Source organism: Varroa jacobsoni, unplaced genomic scaffold, assembly GCF_002532875.2.
Source record: "Varroa jacobsoni isolate VJ856 unplaced genomic scaffold, vjacob_1.0 scaffold_795, whole genome shotgun sequence".
In the NCBI taxonomy this organism is placed as follows: Eukaryota; Metazoa; Arthropoda; class Arachnida; order Mesostigmata; family Varroidae; genus Varroa; species Varroa jacobsoni.
The window spans coordinates 26,498-40,805 of record NW_019213697.1 but is presented as its reverse complement, the minus strand read 5'-3'; the positions used below and the strand labels follow the sequence as shown (position 1 = coordinate 40,805).

At 38.3% G+C, this 14,308-nt stretch overlaps 1 protein-coding gene across 5 annotated transcripts in view; it reads left to right on the top strand.

Moving 5' to 3' along the window:
* The first annotated feature begins 548 nt into the window (after window positions 1–548).
* The window catches only part of scaf6 (SR-related CTD associated factor 6), a 39,074-nt gene continuing 25,314 nt past the window's right edge, over window positions 549–14,308 (top strand). For 2 of the 5 annotated variants that reach the window (XM_022839287.2, XM_022839286.2), the window contains exons 1-2: window positions 549–926; window positions 6,932–7,096. In XM_022839287.2, coding sequence (XP_022695022.1) covers window positions 881–926; window positions 6,932–7,096 — 211 coding nt within the window. In that variant the 5' untranslated portion in view covers window positions 549–880. Of the gene's footprint in view, window positions 927–6,931; window positions 7,097–12,813; window positions 13,163–14,010; window positions 14,105–14,308 lie in introns of those variants that run through there. The other 3 variants (XM_022839288.2, XM_086969828.1, XM_086969827.1) reach the window with 3 other exon arrangements.

The window sequence follows — 14,308 nt, the reverse complement described above, 5'->3', positions numbered from 1 at the left end:
GTTAAATAAGTGCATTATACTTTCATATTTTGCTTACAGCGGAGAGCAAACTACATGAAACAGCCGAGAGTCGGTAATTCGAACGAAGGCTTGACGACAAGGAAAGAATCTTCTAACACAAACAAACTCAGTCCCCGGCAGAGAGAGTGAACATGTATGAAACGTGGAAATATCTTAGGGCCGCTATACGCGGACATGAAGATGAACCAGCGCGTGTAACTGCGCAATAATGTGGTTGCTCTTCATTAGGCGTCTAGATGTTTCACTAGTAGATCGCTAGCTTTGACGCACTTGTTTTGGCGATAAGAAAGAACGCTGTCGTTAGCCATTTACTGATGCGTACGATATTCAGTAATTTTGAGAGTAGTAGACCGTCCGACCGCCGGTGCGCCCATAGATGTCGTTGTGTTTAATAATAACTAACGCAAACCGGCAAAAAGTTCTTCGCGCATGCGTCGATCCACGACGGTAACTGCCGTAGCAGACGATTTTTCTGCTCACAGCTAAGAAACAACTGTTTGAAATTTTAGATCTGGTAGTGCCGGTGGTGGAATTACATTAGAGACATTGCTTCTGGACTAAAACTAAATGTATCTGTGGTTGATTTCGGGTCTAGCCGATTTCCATGTATTTCTAAATTTAGTGGACATCCTAAGCTGCGCTGTCAGGACGAGTTCTGCTCACTGTTGATGCAGCCGCAACGAAATATGACAGCTTACGCTTAATACCTTGTTATTGTTGTTGATGTTCAGAATCTCATGGATGTTGTTGTCGGCAATCTCTATAGAAAAACGTCAATTTACCTGTACAGTGGTGTGCGTTCGTGCCGTTATCGCATCGTGAAATTTTTATCACTCGGACGATTGTGAAAAGCTTTCGAATGAATAAAAGCATAGACAAGATGTCGCCCGTCGAGCCTCCGGCTGGTATGTCTCGATTGATTGATAATATGGAACCATTGAATTTGACACTGAACGATTCAATTGTATCTGATACTCGAGATTAGTTTAGCGGGCAAAGGTAGACTGCTGTGCAATGCTTACAGTAACCGCTGTGTATTCTCTTTCAGGAATGGCAAATCGTAAATTACATGCAAATATCTATTGTGTTTAAAGAAGTGAGATAAAATTAGCAAATAGCATATCAATGTGTAAGGAAGGCACATTGGCACAATTTATTTAATAATTATTATACTTTGATAGTTGCATCATAAGCTAGCAGTGTTCAGTCTCTATTTTGTCTCTTTGCAATTTACACCAGATTCAGTTGCCAAAAAAATTTACGTAGAGACGTGTATAAATCACTGCAGTAAGCCGGTATCCGTTACGCCTTGTTCATCTTATAGATCCACTTAAATGAAACTTAGGGCCTATTAGGGCTATAGGGATCTGCAATAACCGATATTGCTTATATTGCTTTAACAAGACGCACTTCTTGATTAGATCTTACGCAAGTTTGTCTCGGGCGCAAATTTGTTGTCAAAGCGTTTTGTTGTTAGGTGCCTAACTGGGAGTCATGCGCAACCTTTACAGCTTTTCGGTATATTTTAAAATAGGAACGCATGTGAGATGAATGGTATATACTGAAAAAATGCATCCTCTAGTGGTCCTCTATGTTTGTGATTATCCCATGTATGTTGCCTTATAATCAATCTTGTTGGTAAAAGAGGCATTTTTTATTGTACCTTATTACGGATTACAAATTTACGTGTAAAGGTGTGGCGTCTTGTAATACTGAAGCGCAAGTCAAGAAGGCACAAGATACACTCCTTTATTACTATAATCACTTGTAGAGATTCTGCTATTTATCAATGAAAGTGACGTTTGCAGTACCCAACTTGAGTGTTACAAAAATGTTTTGTCATATAAAGCACTTTATTATGGCATTTTTAGTGAGGTAAGTCCTATATGGCAGCGACGATTTTCATCCTAAGTAGTATTTTTTTCGTATAGTTAGCCTAAATTTTACACAGGAATTACTGCTGGACTGAATGTAACAAACGTCGATAGAGAAATAATACATTTTATAATTAATCTTAATAAGCACGTCGCCAGCCACAAAATGTACGACTGATCGTTGTTATCTAAAGCTACTCACGAAAGCCATCGGTTTTTTGCGTATTCGCAAATTTGACAACAAGAAATTGATACGTGTAGCCTTTTTGAACCTTAGTGTAACTCCAATCGTTTATAAGAGATTGCAGCGCGCGATCCTTGAATCAACTTTTAATGAATTTACATGAACATTATTAATGTGTATGGTAAAATTAAAGAACATAATGAAGTAAATAAACTTAACTGATAATATTTTTATATCTCAAAGCATACTCTAGGGGGCGTTCCGGAAAATGTATATACAGTGTGGATCCCTATAGCTTTAGTCATTATTTATATATAATTAATATTGGAATTTCCAAATAATTTGTTCTAACCATGAATGCTGAAAGTTATTGCTCTTTTGGGCAATACGGCAGTTAGTTCATTCGGTTAATATTATGACGTATTGATTCCTAATGGCGACTTTCAAATTATCTAATGTCGTCATTTTTCTGGCGAAGACTTCATTTTTAAAGTATTTCCAAATTTTTTTTATTAAGTATTTAAAGGTGGCATCAAGTCTGAAAAACGGGCAGGGTACCCTATGGGACGTTGTCGTCCAACTTACCTATTCTGAAGATTTTCATCAAGATATGCTCTAATACAACAATAAAGACGTACAAATGCTCCGTCCTGTCAGGAATGAAGTTCGTCATTTTCATTAAAGTTTTGTTAAACGCTTGTTAAAACAAATTTTCTCAGTAGATTCAAATAATTACTACCAAGACAGAATGATCTACTTAACTTTTTGCTTGAAGTTCCGCGTTTGGTAAATTTACTCGGTGGTATCCATGTAAATTTAATTATTTCGACGAACTGCGTCATTTAATTTCAAACTGTATTTCTCTAACCTTTTTTGCTATGCATCCTGCTCGTATTTTTAAGTACCATTCGTAAAATCGTTTTCTTCAATTCGGATCATCTTCATTAACAAAATACATCATCTTGGGATGTAACTTGTTCATTTCAACTATCTTAAATGCAATGGATACTTTGTTTATTAATGTTAAGCCCGTGACATGATTGTCTTACCAGTTTTTTGGCATCTCTCACCCTTCGGTACTGTTTCTTAGCTGGTGAAGCTCGTGGATATTTTCGATCTTTCAGGATGTTGTCTGCAAGCATCAGTTTCATCCAGATCTGCCTGAAATTGCCAGCGACATTGTCTTGGTAGTCCTGCAAAATTACAATTTTCTCATTAGGTTTTTCAGATAATTTTCTATGTAAGATATTTCGTATAAAAATGTGGTATAAAAATGGTTTACTCGTTACGTCCAGTGAAGTACACCCTGAACGTCATGATTTGTTAAAATGTTTATGCACCACATGTATTCGCTATTCTTAAGGAAGATCTATTAAACATGATTACATTAGATGTACTAGAGTTTATTGGTTCTAGAATATTACTCGGATAAAATTCTATCATGTTTTTTGTTTATTTTCATTGATCTTCAACAGTAATTTCAGTAATTATCGGTTGTGATAGTTCCACAGATTGACTGTGTGTACAACATGGCCATATTATTCAAGCCCAATGACAAGGGCAGTCGTGAACAAAATCGTCAATTTTATGTTTGTATCTACCTAGCTCATTGTGAACACCCGATTGTGAACGTTTTTATTATAAGTGTAATGTGTTGAACTAATGTGTTCCCATTGTTATTACCTGTTTCGAGTGATAAGCTGTGATACCATCTGCACCAATATTTCTTGTTACTTTAAGCGACTATTTGGTTTACCGTCGACAGCAACGATTACGTCCGTTTTGGGAAACACACAATATGTTATAATGAGCTGGTAGTCATGATAGTGGCAACTACAGATTGATCTGCCTATTTGTTAGATGTTAGCTTGATAGTAATGTTTTTTTTTTTATGAAATTATTTAATTGTGATACTGGTAGCCTTTACGCGAAGATATTACTCATGTATTATGGAAATATTCGTTTCAGGTAATAAAAATTAAATTAGCTTGAAAATGATAACGTTTTCACCGACGGTAAAGGGCCTGTTCTCTTTATGATTTTTTTAAGTTAACAAGTTTTAAGTAACAAGTGATAGCATTATTTTAGTAAATTATTGGCGGTATTGTTGGATCTGCAGAAATAGTTATGCGAATAACGTCTAAGGGAATAACTGCTATTCGAAGGTTTATTTTTGTGATTTTTAAAATCTATCGGAGTCGGTAAAGTTCCCGTAAATGCATTCATTGCTATATGTTATTCAAAGTATAATTTACCAGATAGGTTGCAATAGGTGCCACAATGATTTTTGCGCTACAGAAAATGAGACAATATAAGCCAAATGTATAGAACCAAATTAATACGATGAGACCACAGGCACCAGGTCGTCAAATGCTATTTCTAAATATGCAAATACGTTCGCATGATTCCTTTTTTTGCTATTTTCGCCAGTCGTTAGCGCATTCGAGCTTTGTCAGACAAAAACACTTTTCAGTGTTAAATTTTGCGAAACAATTTTGAAAAATTGGTCCCCCTATCAACCTTTTGTCAAAACTCTATTCCACCACGAGTTGCCTCTTAACTCGCAGATGAGTATTTTAATATGGTGTTTTCTGTACTATATTCACATTTTATTTACGAGCTTGAGCTACAACTTAAGGTTTTATGGAAGGCGCTAGGTGAAATGTTTAAAAGAAGGCCAACTTATCAAAATTTATAGTGCGAGTCACCGGTGAGGTTCTAAATAAATGTTTTATTATTCAGATCTGCTGAAGAAAACGTTTCAAGAGGAGTTCAACAGCATGCGTTCGTAAATTCTTACATTTCAGTAATGGTGTGGAACAGTATTAAAAAACAGTCTACTCGAGCATCACTTAAACCAGCCGCAGTGAAATATTTTCACTGACGCTCTTCGGCAATACTTTGATTGAAAATTCCAATTGTTTAGACAGTGCATGCTAAATGGGAAAGCAAATGTTTTTACCTCCGGTGAAAAATGGCACAACGGCCCATGTGACTTAATACCACCAGGTCATCTGAAAAAAAGTGTTTCTTACATAATTAATGCATAGTGTTTATCATCCGCTATTTAAGCCAACTGCATAAATATTAGACAATGATTTAATTGCCATGTTCTACACCACCAGAATCTGATTGCCTTCGGATTTCTTAACTAGTGTCGCATATATTAGTTCTCGAAAAAAATTGACCATGTTTCTAGCCAGATGGCTTTAAAGTCGTATATTTCACGCCATATTAGTTGCATCGACATTTTCATTTGAAGGCTGAGATTTGTTAGAACTTCTGAAATGTCTTTATTCAGATTTAAGATAGAATATTTTGACGACGGGCGAAATGTTTGCTAAAATTTGCTGTCTTTTACAGTTGTATTACGATGAAGGCATAGTTTCTGATCAGGCCCATAAAAAGTTATGCTATTTATGGTTAAAACGCATTATCGGAATAAACGCCCCAAAGATAGTTCTGTCGCTTTTACTCTGCAAATTTCGATACGAAAGATGCTGCTTGTAGTTGTTGACAAGTTATGGAAAAAGCTCACGAAGTTATCGCAAAAGTCTGTGTATTACACAATCTGTAGCAAAGCCCAGACTGACGCCTAACAAGGCGATTCTATGAGTTTGGTGGAATTAGAAAGAATCACACGCTGTGAGTTGCTGCCGCTTGGCAGAACGATCGATTCCAACCTCTGCTGTCAACAACTAACAAAAAAGGCGACCAGAATTAATGAATAGAAAGGGAGGGGCATTGTCTTCAATTATGACATTAGTAGATAATAAACACCTTTAGCTATCCGGCAAAAATCGAGAAAGAGCTTTGATGGAAGTTTGAATATATTCACCGTATTGTCCAAATCTCGTACTATCAGACTATCATCTATTTCAGTTTCTGCAGAACTTCCCTAATGATGCAGTTTCAATGGAAGAATGCAAAGGTTATTTGTCACAGTTTTTCGCCCAGAAACCACAGATGTTTTACAATAACGAAATTGTGGTGTTACCACCAAATGGCAGCAGGTCATCGATCCAAATGACGCAGATTTAGTTTAAAACTATTGCTTTTGTTAGAAATGGTCAATACTTTTTTGATGACCCAACATGCGTTAAGTAGTACTTTATTGAAAGCGAATGATGATTTTTACAAAATATGAAAACATACGTTAATGTTTATAGTGAAGCTAAGATGTCATTGCGAACCCGTCCAGGAAACGCCCGTTCTAAAATCCGTCCAAATAATTTACGAAAGAAACGAGTTGATTAAATGCTGATATGTTCAGTTGATATAAATTAATATTAGAGAAATCGATTGATTACGTTTTCAAAACACAAATATCAAACCTCATATCAGCTTCTCCTGCCGAAAAAAGAAAGGTGAGATATTATGAGTTTCTAATTTGTTTGTACTATAAAAATAGTTGGCTGAATTAATTTTCACTTTCCTTTATGTAGTGCATTATTTACACTGTTTTTCATCAAAAGTGCGATAGCCTATTGATGCCTTCTTTTGTATTACATGTGAGACATTTGGAGTCGTAATTTAACTCCGTGAATACTTCGAAATCACCTCTGTAATTACACGTTAGGTGCACTATACTTTGTATAACCTACTGATAGCTACCATGTTTTCATTTGTTATAGTTGCCATTGTCTATTGTTGTTACTACTATCGCTGGCCTAGAACGACATTATTATGCATATAGAAGGACCGTGTTTATTGGTCAACGACGTTCGACTTCATAGATATCATTGATCTGACATCATAATAAATATTGTTAGTAGTTCATAGTATGCTGCTGAAGACGTAGCTGTCTTGCTGTGGTTTCGTCCACGTTGATTTGTTGCTTGCCATTTTTCAGAGCTTCGCAACATCATCATGAAGTTGGCTCAATTTGTAGCCCGGAACGGCCCCGAGTTTGAGGAGATGACTAAGCAAAAGCAAAGGGACAATCCAAAATTTGAGTTTCTATTTGGCGGACCCTTTCATCAATACTACGTCTGCCAGGTCAAGGCTCAGCATGCGGGTAAGTCTAATGAAATGTTTCTGGGCAAAATAGTTTATGCAAGATACGGTTTTCATAAGATTGTCTTTTATTAAATTATATTTTGATAGTATCTCCGATATGAGATATATAATAATAAGTATTACATCTGACTAGATCATAACGATCACAGCAACTGTCACAGGTAGCTAGCACTTTGTCTCTCGCGTGCATATTTTCCGATATTTCAATCAACCCTCTGTGTACGTCTCCGATTCTGCGCCGCCGTCGAAGAGAGCGGACGTTTATTCATTCCTGCCAGTTTAGGACCAAGATATTGAAGAAGAGGCACCCACATCGAAACGCTCGAGATACTCGAATAATGAATTTATGGGTATCTGTCTTTTTGCTGGAAGTTCTTCCCACTTTATACCAGATAGTTATAGGTTAATAATAATAACTTTTGAATGTATAGTTGCACTTATCTTAAAAAATGCTACAACTTCAAAATGGAATTCGTCATACGAAGGTACGATTTGTACATAGTGCCAAATGCGGAACAAGCGCGACTTTTATTCGATATTATGAATAGCACATTTGCATACGATTTCGGTAGTAGGACAACAGATATCATTGCAATGACCGATCGACCTGACTGAACGATAATGACAGTAACAACAACCATGTTTGGCCTATTTTCTCCTGCGCATCGATGACAACAGCGAAAAGTTAGTCTCGGCGAGCAATTGTTGTTGTGCATCCACAACCATAGAATTGCCACAAGCGGTTCGCGAGATTCACCTCCAAAGCGGACCAGCACTTGTCGGCTGAGATTAATGACGTCGACGTACGGTTGCATGCGTAACACAGAAAGATTTGCCGTTAAATTTTGCCGTATGTCCGTCAACTAATGTTATCGCTCAGTAGATACTACTAAGAAATTTAGTAAGAAGCGAGCGGTTCCCTATTGGACCCTCGCTGCGCAACTTTTCACATTTAGTACGACCGTTTATATTAGCTTAGCAAGAATCATGCTGTCCGTCGCCTATGAGCGAACGTAAGCTTGCCACGCCGCAATAACTTGCCAAATGACTCGACTCTTTATACTGGCGGAGTTTCAAATCCAGATGAAGCGATTGCTTTGTGGAACACTCCTAGAACTCTACGTTGGTAAAATAAAATCAAGCTTGACTTGGTGTCTTACCAGGTGACCTCTTGCTGATAAACAGTGATTTACATTTACAATCACTTTTAACTGGTTACTTATTACGGAATTGATAATATAGAAGCTTAAAAAAAACTCATCGTTGAAGACCTAATTATCCTCGAACATTCTGTCGATTAATTTGCTCTTTATCAATATATAAATGTAGGCCTTTTTCTGTTCCGGAATAGTTCATAACCGTTGCAATAGACCCATAATTTTGTTGCAATAGCTATATTGTGCAGTGTTTTCGTAAGTCTTTTTTTGGTGAACACAATACCAGCTATAAGCATTTTTTTAAATTTAGAATGATATTTTTAATGGAACATTTTATATATTAACAAGTCTAGGTAGGAACGCATTTTTTGATTCCAACATGGTTTCGTCTCCTAGATCTAGATAGATGTCTAAAGACATCTATCTAGATCTAGTTTGCAAGCGTAATAAAAGTAACTGATTCTTGAATAAAGTGCTGCAAATAACTCGGACGATCGTTTTCACCTTAAAAACTAGTTTGTGAAATTGCGATTCACAAGTATAAATGGGATTGTACTCTGCGCATGAACGAGGTTGTTTTTAATGAACAGCGCAACAATACAGCGTAGACACCTTCGTCAATTTGAAGCACACACCATACGCACTCCTCCCTGCTTATTAGTAGAGCAAGGAATATATCAGGATATGGATATGTATAGCGTATTACTAAGCGGATTAATATGGTCCATCTTGTCTGAGAGGCGTTCATGCTGGAACGGCTAGAAGTCATCGTGAGCTTTATGATGAGAACATTGAAGAAGATTGTCTAACACAAGTTTCTTTAGATTTCAAAGTAAACGGAAGAGAAGAAGTTTGTGTTCGCAATTCGGCAATATAAGGTTGGTTTGCGCTAAAAATTAGTCCATACAAGTTCGTACATTTGTGTACCCCGGAAGTTTACTCAGCATGGCTCTATATTGTATTAAAACTAAATTTTATATTCAGGAATACAGCCGACTTTGAGCGGACAGCAACAGCTAAGGCACGATGCAAATTAGGAGCTTTGTTCCTTTACTATCCTGAGTCATTTCAGGAATAGTTTGTCAAATATCAGGCGTAACAGTAGACAGCTAGGCCACATATGGCCAGTGTCCCAGTAAGTTCAATATCCCAGCGTAGCAATAACAAAAGGTTTGAGTGTGACAAGCTGACTGTCTGGTCAGCGGTGTCTGAGTCATCGCTAGGAGCCACTGAGTGGCCTCAGAAAAGGATCTGTCCTGACATCCCAGCGCCCTAGTATTACATAATTAAGGATACTACTGTCTATTACTATAGAATTCGGCATTTTCACAAACACCAACTCGTGGTAGGACGGCAAAGGTATTAATAGCAAGATGCGAGCCTATCATTAGTCACGGAAAGGTACGTTAAGCAAAGCGTTACAGAGATTTGAAACTACAATATAACCTAAGGTTGCTCGTTAGGCCACATACATTGCGCATAATACGACGCGGAACCGATTATCGATGTTGTTTTAGGTTTATTAGTGCATAGAAATTCTTGTGGTGTGGGTCTGAAATTAAACCAACACAATTCTTGTTTTATGAAATCGTTTGTATCGTTGGCGAGTGTATTATTATCTGGCTGCGGCATTTGGGTCAACACCGTTATTTATTTGTAAGTGTTTGAACATAAGCGTTAGAAATTAAGGGAGCAAATGTACGTACTCTTATATGTGTTTCACTCAAATGGACGGTGTACAGTCAACGGTCGTGAAACTCACGTAGGCCATCGTGTGACCAACAACAGTCCGCAAAGGGCCGGCGTCTACAAGGGAGGTGGGTGTTAAACGTGCGTGCGCGAGTCACTGGGCATGTTTGTCGCTATGTGATAGCTGACACACGCAAGCTGAATCAAACGTGAACGAGAAAAGCGCGTCTATTTTGTATTTGCTTAGCGGTAACTGTACCTACCTATTCATGTCTACGGGCATTTATCTTACATTAGAATCCATCATTTAATGTAAATGTAATAAAACATTTGTGATCAAGTAAAGAACGACAACCCTTCCAAAGAAAGCGGCAACAATAAGAGGTTTGTTTATGGTTGTCTCTATCGTAGTTTTTTCTATTTAGACCCTCTCTGTTCTTGTCAGGCGGCGGCTTCTTATTCTACTCTTTATAACGCTTAGGTACCAAGCGGATACAACGGATACGAGCAGACCATAGTTCTGTCTGAAAGCTACTGCGCATAAAGTGATGTTTTTGGTTTAATTCATTGTTTTGAAGCAGCCGCTATGTATTTTTTTCGCTTTACATGGTCGATGTTTTTTGATCTCCGATTGCATATTGGTTGTTGTGCTACTTGGGCAGAAAATCCCAGTTTATGTATATCTAAAAGCCTGATACGCCCGAAACGTTCTTAAACCTGACTGGCAAAGAGAAACAAAAAACCTTTTAATCTTTATATAAACATGTGTATATATACGGGAACTCTAAACCATACGTGGACACGTTCACGTATGATCCAGACCTTAGACAATCTGAATTTACGTAATGGCATCCTCTGATCTTAAAAGCTAGATGTACTCCAGAGCGGCAGTCAACGCTACACAATTTCTATAGGCACAGGAGCACCTTTTTGTTTTCATAGTTTTAGTAGGAAATTGTTTCCTGAACCATATTTGGGTTCACCACTTTGAATCCTCAATACGGTTTAAAGTAAAATGATATTCATCGTTCTTAAGACACGCGTAAGGCAAAAAAAAAAAAAAACACAACACAGTTTAACTTATTTTTCGTAAGATTTTTTTGTGTTGTCCTAGTAGGTTGAACTTAGAACTAGTGCTGTAAGATACAAATCGTATGCTGCTCATAGACTTCAATTCTGACAGTATCGCTTATTGAGACTCAATTCGTCGAGCGGCTGCCTTATCTTTTCGACGTTGACGGCAGTGATGATTAAATAACATCATCTAAACGTTTTCATTTGGATTTCGAGCTTGCGAAATACGAGGCCAAAGTCTATTCTCTATTAAAGGCAGATTTAAGGTGTGAAACATATTTAAAAAAAGCTTTGGTTTTTAAACTTTCAAATGCATCGATCACGTAATACTTAGATCAGCACTCGCCACATGACTTTCAATGTTGAAGCTGCTCATAGCTCTAAGCAAAATTTATACCCGTAGATCGAAAGGCGAGCTACGTCGTGTGTCATATTATTATTACCTACAAAAGTTACAGTTTCATGTTGGCTGCAAAGACGCGAAAAGGGACTATGATATGTAATGATATAGGTACTGTCGCATGTAAAGTCCATGTTTTTGGATACTGTCAGTAACGCCAAGCAACTAAAATGGTTACAGATTATTTATTCAGTTGCTTATCATTAAGCGAAGGTGGGGTACGCTGACATCAAGCTTATGCTTTTTAGTTTTTGTTTTCTAATTATTAAGCTCGATAGTACTAAGCGCTTGTAGTATTGTTGATAGGCAGTTCCCATTTTGAATTACATTCTGCTATCAATTGCCGGTCTGTTCAAAGTAACAAACCTGTTGAATCTTCACAGTGTTTAAAGTAGTAATATATATATTCGGCCACATTGTAATGATCTGCCGCTCCCCAAAAATCTAATAAACGGTGGTCGTTTCCATCAGACCGTGATCTATTCCAATATATGATAAAATTTACGAATGGGTTTGGTTTTAGGCCTTGTGCTCAGATATTGGTGTGACGGTGCGTGTACTGCGTATCGTTGTGAACTACGCATTGGTATCCGCGTCTCTGCGTGCCCTTGCATTTCATGGATTCGTGCCAATCAGTTCTTATGCGTTTACGACGCTTGCGTAGATATCCTCTGTTTGAAGCTCGTGTTTGTTTCGACGCTGACAAATTTCACCTTTTGCGTTAAGCGTTGCAACTAATGAAGTAGTCCATATCTGCTCTAGCCGATGTTGGTATCACTTCGAGCATCTACGATTAGCCTTCTATATCTCGTATCGATATGATCAATGAATGTAGGTGAGCTAGGTTAGGCCAGGTAGATCAACAGTAGCTGGATGGATCGTACGTAGATCTTTGCGTACTATTTTTTGACGCCTATGTAACAACTGCTGATTCCTGCCCAGCAGCTGGTTATGCGCCCCATACAAATGTATGGGTCCAACCGAGTATTCTTTTAATATGTTCTGTGTGACTTGGTGATTCCACATATTTGGCGCGAATCAAAAGAATGCCTCCTTTCATATTAGCTATGAAAGTTCAACAAACAACGCGTTTCTTCAAGTAGAGTTTCGCCTCGTTGGAAGCGTGCCGTCCAGTATTTCGTTTCCACACACAAGGCTATCACTAGTTGATCTGTTTAGCAAATGCTGTAGGCCTTATTGTCGCGAATGTGAATTGTATGAGCCTTTCACCACTTGAGACTGCGACGACTTTCTTCGTGAGCTCTCAACTCTGCTCTATTCTTTCTACCTTAGTGACAATGGCTGACTCCTGTTGGCGGCCTCCTGTTTTCGCTGCAGCACGAGCCCTAAAGCGAAATAGGCGCCGAGAGATGCGGGACCAGGAACGCAACTAGATGTTGAGCTTAACCGGCAGAACGGCCGCCGAGTCTCGTTCGACCACTGCGAGCTGCTTGAGGGAACCCTTGCCGCTGATCCTTTGACTTGTGGCTACTGTTGTCACCTTCGCTGCCCAATTCGTCCGCTTGCCAGCGGACGAATTGGGCAGCTAAGGCTAACGGCTATTACTACAACGACGTCACAACTTGACAGAAGAAAAGCAGGAAAAGCGCGGGGAGGAAGGGGGGATGGAGAGTTCAGCCTGTCAGGCCTAGCTCTACGAGCGTCAGAAGCCAGACGTTCGAATAGAACTTACCGCAAAGTTATAAGCAAGCGCGAATTTTCAAGCAAAACAAACTACGTTCAGGTAAAAATGTCGGTTTGGCAGTTTTGACTTAAGAACAGAATTGAGGTTTAAGCGGTGTATGTATATATAGATATATCCTGTCTAATTGATTTTACAAAATAAATAGAAACTTAAGGACGAAGCTACGTTTTCGACACCTCGATCTTTAACGATTCAAATGTGTTTTTTAAGATTACTGTAGTTATTATTGCAAAAAAATTATACAGCAAAGGTAAATCTAACTGATGCTGCTGTCACTTAGTTAGAAAATTAATTTCCCAAGCGAAGATAACCGGGAAGTCATCATACAAAATGCAGTTTTATACGTATTGGACACGCGAGGTTTCCGATGATTTAAATTAGCTAGCTACAGTTTATGATCGGCCATTCGTAATTTCATTATAAAAGGTAACATTAAAATTCCGAGTCTATTCAAAAGACTGCGTACACACCTTTGGCCTGTGCTACAACGTAAACGTAAAGAGATGCTTAGTAGAGTAGTAGTGGCCCGACGAGTTGGCCGACAAGTAAGTTCCATATATTTTGTAAGCTCTAAAAAATAGTGCCGTTTAATGAAAGTTTCCCAGTTAATTTTTACGTGAGAATATCTAACATGCAATTTTGATCGGTTCTGCTTTTATCACTATCGTTGAACTAGTTTCAAGGTCAACAGTTGATGGAAGAGCGTAAAGGCCATGTGCAAATAGTCAAAACATTGCATCTGTCTGTACGCGCCCCAAACGGTGCGCATATAACTAGCACCTGCTGGGGCCGTCTTTATCTTTCTGTTTTGATCACGTTGATGCACGGAGTCAGCGAGTGCAACACACAACTTATATTAACTTTCCATTGTGTAATAGCAATTATGTGTGTGTACGGTTAATATGTCACTTGGTCGGTGCTTCGTGACAAGAGACGTGTGGCCTGTCCGGTTTGTGTCCAGCAGTCGAATACCACAGTCAGGTAAAACGACCTGGCATTGTTCATTCTTGTCGGTGAGTCGGTGAAGGCTTCTAAGTGGAGCAACCCCGCATTTATCTGATGAAGCTAGCTATCTACCAATATAATGTTCTCAGTATGAAATTGCAGTATTTTGGCAGTTGAAGATGGTTCATGCATCCAATGCAGCTTTATCTACTATATTTTGTTCCTTATATGTAAACCGTG